The 9,734-nt window shown below is 44.8% G+C and overlaps 1 protein-coding gene across 1 annotated transcript in view; it reads left to right on the top strand.

Annotated features, from left to right (window-relative positions):
• The window catches only part of GAB3 (GRB2 associated binding protein 3), a gene marked incomplete at its 5' end in the record, with an annotated part of 65,028 nt that extends 59,101 nt beyond the window's left edge, over window positions 1-5,927 (top strand). The window contains 5 exons of the mRNA XM_082004171.1: window positions 373-439; window positions 1,167-1,248; window positions 2,930-3,032; window positions 4,263-4,376; window positions 5,382-5,927. Of these exons, the coding sequence (XP_081860297.1) occupies window positions 373-439; window positions 1,167-1,248; window positions 2,930-3,032; window positions 4,263-4,376; window positions 5,382-5,498 (483 nt within the window). The 3' untranslated portion in view covers window positions 5,499-5,927. The remainder of the gene's footprint in view (window positions 1-372; window positions 440-1,166; window positions 1,249-2,929; window positions 3,033-4,262; window positions 4,377-5,381) is intronic.
• Between the last annotated feature and the right edge of the window lie 3,807 nt (window positions 5,928-9,734).

Genomic DNA, 9,734 nt, shown 5'->3' with positions numbered 1-9,734 from the left:
TAAGCCCAGACCTAAAGCGCAATTGGCAGCCAAGGAGTCCTGATAGTGGGGATATGGGTGACCTCCTTTGATAGTGTCCTTGGCACATTTTAAAGAGCTTTCCACTCTAGAAGAGGGATTGAATTGCTGTGTAAGTGGCCTATAGTACTGTGGCATAGGATGCATCTGCAGGGTGGTTTGTAAGCAAAGGAAGAGCATCCATGCCTACTTTTGCAGTCAAAGACCGGGTGGCTGCATTAGCATGGTGCACGGCTTCAGATCCACTCTGTCTGCAAATGACCAAATGGACGTAGCCTTGGAGAGACAGCAGACTAAATTCTGCAGCTTTGAAGTACATGGTACTGCTGTCTCACCAGCTCCCTGACCTTCCAGGAACAGGACATCCAAACACTCAAATACTCAGACTTGATGTGTGGGCTGTTGGTTAAACCTCTGTTGGGTAGGCGCAGCTGTCTTGGTTTAATTAGGAATTTCCTGCAGATGCTTTTACTGATGGTAATTTTCCACTCCTCCTTTTCATGGCCTCTCCAAAATCTGGGTTGCACTTCCAGAAGGTATGCTGGGGACAAAATTCAGCTTTGCAGTGGAGAACTTGCCTAAACCTAGGCTACGTTAAAGCTCTTTTGTGCAGAGCCACAGGTCTACTTAGAAATTGGTTCAGGAAATGCTGCTGTGAAGTGGGGACAAATTTAGACCACTGCCAGGAGGCAAAGCAAGCTCAGGTGCTTTCATAGCGGGTTTTGAGAATGGAGTGGAAAATTTACATTGACTGGTGAGAGGAATGATCTTGACCTCCATGTGTAGGACCTTTTTGTTTAGAAGAGACCCCAAACCTGTTTTGACCTGTAGGCTGAACTGGCCTCTCCTCTTGAAGACAGCATATGCAGAGCAGATTTGAGGCAAGCACACAGATCTTGTGGGGCGTTTGCTGTCCGTATGCCCACTGTATTTATTCTGTTATCTCTGGGTGAATGAGGGACCTTGCTTTCCAGCGGTGACTGAAGTGGTCATTTGTTACTGATTTCTGTCTTGGTTATATCAGTTATGTTCTGTGAAATACTCTGTTAGTTTTGTGCTCTTAATATAAAACTGCATTTTTCTAAACAGTGTGTACTTTTCATTAGCTCTGCTGTTGGAAATGTAGTTCCTTTTGTATCTACTTGCAGCACGGCCACCTCCTCTGGACTTGAGGAACCTCTCCACAATCCGGGAGCATGCTGCCGTGACCAGGATGTGGACTGTGCCTTAGTAAGTCAACAAGAAACCTGCCGTTCCAATCTTTTAAGCATTAACATTGTGGAATGGAGTTAAAAATAACTTATCGCATCCCACAAGACACAGTTTCCTGGCAAAGTCCACAAACAAAAATTCCCTAGGGCTCCTTCCAGCATCCCCCAGGCTTTTGCTGTCTCTAAAAAGCAAGGGTCCCTTTCATGACAGGCAGTTCCAGTGCGTTCAGCAGCACACAGTGATGCTCAGTCTGTTTTGAAGGTTCCTTTTGAAAAGACTGGAGCTGGCCTGCACTCTGGTGTGGCTGCTGCGAAAGCTAAAAGCTTCACGTGCCTTAATTATTATTTTTTTAAAGTGATAGAGCCATTTTTGTTCCTGAAAATTAATATAGCAAAGGAGAAGCAGATATGATAAAGATCTGCCTGACTTGTAGCCTCAGTGTAGACTTCTGCACCACCACACAGCAATTCAGACTTCAGTTACTGGTGCCACCTTTTGTCATTGGAAATTATTTGTGGGGTAAAACAAATGCTTTTGGTCCCAAAGCCCAGGTAGTATGAACAGATGATACTGTTGGGCCCCACGTGAAAGACGTCTTCGGGGAACTCGTGAGCAGGGGAGGACTGCAGCCTGCTGGCTGGGGGGATCTTGGCACTACAGGGACAGGCTGACAGGAGACCCAGCTGTGCTGGAGTGTGCACACAAAAGCCAGGAATTCCCACTAACCTCCTCTGCATAACCCAGGCATTCTGGAAAATGTGGTTTGGCATGAGTGCCAGACAGGGTATTTCCACTCCCCTGCCTCGGGTGGTCATTTGGAGGGCAAAAGGGACACGAGATGGGCAGTTTCTGAGTTGCAGACCCCGCTCTCAGCTGTACAGTCCAAAGCCAGTTAAGCCTCGGCACTGCCTGCCACGTGCTGCCCGTTAGGGACACCCAGTAGCCTGCCTCCCAAGCATCCCTGCCAGAGCGCTGTGGTTAATTAGTGCTGACACAGTGCAGAGTCCTGAAGGATAACGAGCTCAGAGGGAGTTTGCATGTTTTACATTAACAAACCTAAAAAAGAAGTATGCCGGGAACTAATAAAGCAAAAGGAATTATACTGTTCATGCTGCACAAAGTGGCCATCTAATTTCCTAATAACTAACCCCATTGTGCTGCTAGCCTGCAATAATTTACTCATGATATACCTCCGACAGTTATGTTAGTGGAAGAGATTTCCTTTTACAAGGGCTGAGTCGCAGCCATCTCCATAGCACAGATAGCATGTGTTTACCTCGTGTTCAAAGCCAGACAAGTTCCTCTGCGTGCACCTCCAGTAGCTGATTAATTCACATCGATCTCCAAAACGTGGATACCCGCACAACTAAATAACTAACTGCCTCATCAGCACATATTACCCGGATGAATGATATGTCTCTGTGCCCCTTGTTGGAGAATTGCTCCAATGTTTTATGCTTTCTGTCATACCAGAGATGGCAAACTTTCATAAATCCCATAAAAAAAAAAAATCAACAAAACCTCTCGTAGGAATATAGCACACTTTTTCTAGAACTAAGGAGTGGTTTTGGACATCCTCTCTGTAAAGGCTGCAGCATTAGTGTGAGTTTATTCACCATATGGACTGTGTCAGGCTTTGGCTTCATTTCAGAGCATCTGTAAGATGCTTCCTTAACCTCTCCTGTGTTTTTCTTCATAGCAATCGAATGAGCTTTATCTCACCAGAAAGAGACGGTATTAATTCAGCAAGAATATTTGCCAATTCAGTTTCCGGAGAAGAGGAAGAAAGTTACATTCATATGGTAATCTTCATTTTCACACAGCCATCCTTTGCTTTATTCTGCTCTGTCACATTGATGGAGAATGCAGAAGTTTGTTTTCTAAGAAAAAAAATGTTGAGGAGGTTTGTCCTTTGCCTTCTGTTTTTAAAAAAATGATGAAACGGTTTTAAACCAAAGACACTGGGACCAATTTACAGAGAGATAAGGGAAGCCCTTTTTCTGCTCTGCAGAACTCAGCTGTTCACCCACGAATGTTGCTGAGCAGTTCCAAGAGATCACAGGGATCAGCCATATTTACATGAGAACTCATTAAGGCAAAGGAAAATTAAATCTTTTCACCTTTTAAAAGTGTGCCCTGCAAAATCTCCTAGGAAATGACAGAAAGCCGTTAGTGCACTTCCTAAAGAAACACACCAAATATTGTGCAGAAACAGAACTCCCATTAAAGTCTCTTATTGCTTCTGCTTTGGCTGGTGGCACTAACCCCACTTCCCATCCCATGAAAGAAGAACATCTGGCTTTGTGGCTTCCTTTTCTTCATTCACTCCTTAGCCATATCTTGCAAAAGACCAGAATCTCAGTTTCCTTTGAAATTTAGGTGGAAATGGATCTCAAATGCCTTGATCTGAGCCAACGTCTACAGATTTGGCTCCATAGCCAAAGCCCAACAGCAATAGCCATGGAAATATATTTCAAAACTGACCACAGTCTCCATGAACCATAGTCTCAAATTTTAACCTGCTCAGGAGAGCAGTTCCAGTTACAACTACTCCCCATTTGATTTTTCTAGTAAAAAAAAAAACCTTCCATACATTTGTGGTCATCTGTGATTTTCCTAGGATTAATTTTCAGTTGCTAGATTTGAGCAGAATTATCATAATTTCTTCAAATTTTTAGAACAATGATGGTTAAGAGGGCACTCCTGTAAATCTCAGCCTTCCAAGGGCTTGGGTTGAGAAGCTGGACACAAGTCCTTCTTGATAGTATTGAATGAAAATCAGCCAGGTTTGCTTGTTTTACCGTAATTACCAGGAGAAAAAGGCGCTCTCAATTTCTTTATGCCATCCTGCAATTAATCAGTGTTATCCTGCGGTTAGGCACCAGAACCACCCTTGGCATAGAAAATTACCTGGGTGCTGACCCTCCTCACTCACGTTCTGCCAGACGACTCTCCCACCTCACAGTTGTAGTCCTGCTTCCTTTTGGGATCATGTTTTAAGAGCTTTAAAAGTTTCTCTTCTTTCCCGACAGGAACACAGACAGGCAACATCTCCATACAGTGGTGCTTTTCCATGGACAAGGAAATCTAACCTTGATTACTTAGCATTGGATTTTAATTCTGCTTCCCCATCCCCTGTACAGAAGGTATGAGTCATCTGAAAAACCCCACAGCCTCCTCTTTTTGTCTGTTGGGAGGAAAACAAGACCGAGAGTCAGACTCTGCTAGGTGCCCTAAGTATCACGATGAAGCCAGTCATGTTTCCAGCTGACTGCATTTGTGGCAGGCTCAAGATTAATATAGTAAAAGCGCTATTAGGGTGATGACAAGGTGTCCTTAGTGTGACTCATAGGGATGCCATTAACACGGGCTTGGCAGAGGGCACAAGACTGCGCTAGGATTTGCAGCCATGAGGGCTTGTGGGCAAGCTTGTTAGTGCTTGCAGGATCTCCGCATGCTCTTTCATTCTCATCGAGTCTCCACAAACCCTTTCCTGCTAGTTTTCCCCCAAATCTCTGCAGTAACAAGTTTACAGCCCACAACAAATTCACGGGGTAAAACTGTACCATCTCTTGTAACATGGCAAAATGTGCATCTTTATTCTTGCATCATTAGAAGCATTTCAGTTTCCTTAGTAATGCTGAAAAAATACATTATATGTTCCAAAGAGCTTATAATCTGCCCAGTTGGTGGGCAGGTACTACTGCAAAGCAATGAGCTGTTGTCAGTTTGGGCCATTTTATGCCTTGTGTATCATTTTCCCCATCAGCTAATACTCCTGGATGCAAAAGACTCAAGACTCGTAAGCTTCCGTATTTAGACCCGCCCTGAGTTAAAATGCGGTTAGGTTATCCCTGCAGCAGGATCACTCGGATGAGAAGAGAATGATTATCTGCATGGAAATAGCCAGAACAGCACGTTTCCCTCGCTCACGGCGCTGGGCTGAGTGACAGGGTGACAGATGGATAATTATAGCTAAAGCGGGCTGTAAAGCAATGCTTTTGTCAGCTGATGTCACTGTGAGCTTCAAGGTGAAGTGAAGCAATCAAGGAACAAGGGAAAGGGAGAACAGAAAATCAAGCCAAGTTTCACTAGCATCCCTTTTCAACCCTAAAATTAATACGTTGGGTTTTTTCCTCTCTCTCCCACAGAAACCTTTTCTCTCTGAGGAGCAGAGAGTGGACTATGTCCAGGTAGATGAACAGAAGACTCAAGCTTTACAGAACACTAAGCAGGAATGGACAGATGAGAGGCAATCGAAAGTCTAAAGGAAGAAGATTTGGGACCGGGAGGATTTTTTTTTTTTGCACTGGAACCACAATGTTAATGAAGCAGCTCTCACAGTAGAGTTCAAAGGCAGAGTGAGTTTAAGATGCTTAAGGTCTCTAGAGGAATGGTATTTTTAATGGAAACCTTTGATTTCAGCTGGAGCAGTATGTTGAATGAGTGAGTGGTTCACTGATGATTGAAGTAATGCATTACCCTTTTTACTGCCCTTACCAGTAAGCTACATGGTACCATTTTCTGGCATGATTCTGCGACGAGTCATACACTTAATGTTAAAAAATCCACTACATGTTGCATTAATCTAGTTAGTCCCGTCATCTCCCTCTGTTGTGTAATTTCTAGTTGCTAAAGCTATTTTTTGATATTTCTACAAATACTGCAGGTGCTTAGAGTGCTTTTATGGCAGCAGGCATCTGACAGGTGTGGGTGACTAATCAACTAAGGGCTAAAATACTGAAACAATAAAAAGAACTTTTCAAATATATAGTGCTTAAGCAAAGAGAATTTTGGAAAATATTTTTCCCCCGGGTTTAAAAGGTCTGACTCTGAGCTGATGCTGTCAGAAACTCAAAACAGGACTATGTACTGATGGGACTGGAACGCGCCGTCTCTGACCCTCTGGACGATGGTCATCATATTAAGCTTCTTCTCTCCGTTGTGGCTCATGCTTGTTGCCTTTCTGTCCGATTCCTACTGATGTTTTCTTCCCTGTCTTGAGGGGTGTCGTCGGCACAGCACAGCTGCTCCTCTAGCAGGAGGCTGCAGGCACACAGCTCTTGGCTGGCCAAAAAATAGAAAGGGAAGCTGTGAGCCTGTTTCTGCAAGTCTTGGGAGAACTGGCAAAGGATCAAGAATGCTTTCATCTGAGCTGCAGAGAAATGTAATTGGAATTGCTGGTAGCAGTCGTCAAACTGATTGTTTCGTTAGACCCACCTCCCCAAAAAAAAAAGAGAATTAGGAAGTGCAGCGTGCTCCGAGAGAGGCTAGCAGGCCTGCCAAAGTAAAACAACAATGTGCTTACGCGGCATGAGGACCTCTGTGTTCAGGAAGCTTATCTACCTTGGGACTTGTTACAGGCACTATCTCAGGACCACATATGTGTATAGTTTATAACATATTTAACTTTAAAAGCTTGGCTGCAATCATTATTTCAAGGTGGCACACAGCCCCTTGCATCATGGAAGTATGCAGTACCGCTGAGTGACCCACACTGGATTCGATCCTGCAGGCTTTGCTCGCGCAGGTAAGTCCCACTGTAAGAGGTCTGGTCCCGTCAGCAAGGACAGACGGCCAGGACCCTTACAAAGGATTTCCTCTTTGACAGTGCCAAGTCACTGCCATCCCTTCACGTGCCTGTTGCTGCCGTATTATATTACTGTAATCTGACATCCCAAATATGCTGATTTACCAAACAGAGGTCATAGAAATGTCATTGCAGAAACCACTGGCATTTCAAGGCTCCTACTTACTGTCCTCCATGCATCCATTCTGCTTCAGCCGTTCGGGCGCTCTGGGAGGCTGAGAGTCACGGCCGAGCAGCACGTCCTCTGGGAGAGGCGGCGCAGCTAACAGAAACACCATTTTTCTCCTACCTCAAGAGAGCTGAAGTGCTTGCAAGTCTCGCTGCTTCTTTAGAGCAAATACAAAACTGGGGATCTGTGGTGACCAGGCTCTTATTATTTGCTTTCCCTGTGAGAACAAGGTTCACCAGCGCCTTTATCGACTCTGAGGCAAGCTTGGGCACCCAGGCCTGCGGGGATGAAGCGTCCTGGACTAGAGCTGCTTGGAAAACCGGGGTTTATACTGCAGATAGCTGGCCTTGACCTGCTCTTTTCTCCTACTCTGCTTCCCCCCTCCAAAGCTCTAAAATGAAAGTTAATGTTCATAAAAGTTTCGAAAAGAATTCAGACTTTTCCATATAAATCTTATCCGTCGGGTGTGAAATTTAGTTTGTTAAAACTCAGTTGTTTTGTCACGAAACTGATTTAGGAGAGCTCTGAGCAACCGTGCCGTGGGTGTGGTATTGCTACAGGGGAAGTGGGTTTGGGGAGAGACGGTGGAGGTCTGCGCCTGCACAGAAGCGTTAGAGAGAGGTAAGCAAGGAAGGGCCACGGTTACAGAGACATTTGCGTTTCTGCTCAAAAGAATTGCCTTTCTTTCAAGGTGTACAAATAATACATGTCACTGCAAGCTTTTGGTGTGTGCTGCAGTGCTGAAAGAGTTAAAAGACCAGCTAAGACGTGTATTACAGTAGGGGATAGAAAACTTCCACAAAGGGCAGGTAAAATTGGTAAAATTATGCTATGCTACTTGCAGATCCCAAATTGCAGAGTGATGGCATGGCAGCCTCCGATGCGGATTGCAATAGCATACAAATCAGCTCGTGTTTGCCTGGAGTCTTTCTTTTCACGCTGTCAGAATATCTTCTGAAGTGGAAAAATACCAAGTTATTGGAGACGACTGACTCGCTTGTTATTCTAGTCTGTTGTAAAAATATTGAAACTTTAACAAACCTGGCTAACGAATCATTCAGAAATCCGGAAAAGAAAGAGCTCTCTTGATAGTTTTTTTTCCCTCAAAGGACATAAACATATAGCTTGGCGGGGACTGTCCTTAGGTCAGAATGGCCCCCTTTCATCTTCCCCCCCTGCTTGCCCCCCTGCTCTCTTCCCTTGATCAAACACTGCTCACTGGTTTCTAACTTTCACTTTTTAACTAAAAGCTAAGTTTGGGTGTTTATTCATGTTTTTCATTTAAGGTTTGTTTTTACCTGCTGCTCCAAGGTCTGTGACATGCATTCTTGTGCAAGCACAACACACAAAACAGGAGCGATTAAAAAAAGCACACGAAAAAAGTTTTAAAAGCAGAGTAGTCTTCCCCCAAGGCTTTTATTTTTTTTGTTGTTTTAGTTAAATTCCACAATACTCCAAAGAGGGTAAAGAGGAGAAGAATGGTGGGAGGATGGCAAAGGCCAAATCTGCTGCGGCCACCCCATCGCTAAGGATTTTGCTATGAACAGAGCCACGGCAGCCCCTGCTGTAATCCACGACTGACGTACCTATGGGCTACCACGCTGCCAACCACGGCAGCCCAGGGCCGGCACCCGTAGAGCCTGCCGGGGGGAGAGGAGGGATGTTACACAGCAAAAAGGAGTCGCTGTTTAATTAAGTCTGTTCTGAAATACTGATCCTTTGGCCAAAGAGGAAAGAAAACCTGTGAAAGCACCTGAAAACTGAGTCAGCTTTTGACAGCATCACCTCTGAAAATGTAGCCCGGGCAAGAGCCCTTGGTGGGCTCCGGGGTCAGCCAGGCACACTCCCGGTAGCGTCGTCTTTTTGCTGTGGCCAGATGAAGCTCGGTTGCAGGATGATGTGGAAAGCGAAGCAGCCAAGTGGTTTCAGTCCCGTGGTTATTGTGAGGGCGATCAGCTGGATTCCCCCCGCTGTCGGCACGGCCGGTGAGTGAGCCAGCGTGCCAGCACCCAGCAGGTCAGAGATCAGATGGATCTCTTCTACTGAAATTGTCTGTGGCCACTGAATACAAAAATAGCCTGCGTCAAACACCTGCTTGAAACACATCCTAAAGAATCGTAAAGAAATCAGTCTGATCTGAACTTCTTTCCCGGAGCGAGCGGGATTTCAGTGCTTCCTGGGAATTACACGTATTCTCAAAGTCTTTACTCGGTTGGGGTTTAATACGGCCTTATCCTGCAGTCTTTCAAGGATCGTGCATTTGAGCAAGGCGTAGCAGGACCCAAGACTCTTTGCTTTTTGGACTAAACTGTATTTTCCATTTATAATTCCTTCATTGCAGGCGGCAGCATTCAACTCCTTACAGGCAGATAGGAACACTTTACCTGAGAGACGTCAACAGCCATTTAAGGTGTTTTCTGCCAGCTCACTTCTGCTAACAGTAGTGCCCGCTCTTTTCCGTGTCACTAATTACATCGTAGATGTAGATTTTGGGGTCGCGTTCACTTGAAGTGATTCAGTGGTTTAGTAATTCAAAGACCATCAGATGCTGTGATGAGAATGAAGCACAGGGCAATGCCTTTCCTTTGTTCCCCTGTTCCGCAAAACTTGCTCAGGTTTAAAAAAAAAAAAAAAAAAAGCCACCAAAATAGCAGACTTTTGCCATGTCAAAGCCAGAATATTTTTTGTTCAAATAAAAAGAAACTTTTGTTTTGTGCAAATGAAGCATTATACGTTTTTTGTATT

The sequence above is a fragment of the Phaethon aethereus genome, assembly GCF_964289735.1.
Source record: "Phaethon aethereus genome assembly, chromosome: 10".
In the NCBI taxonomy this organism is placed as follows: domain Eukaryota; kingdom Metazoa; phylum Chordata; class Aves; order Phaethontiformes; family Phaethontidae; genus Phaethon; species Phaethon aethereus.
This window is presented reverse-complemented; position numbering and strand designations above follow the sequence as displayed.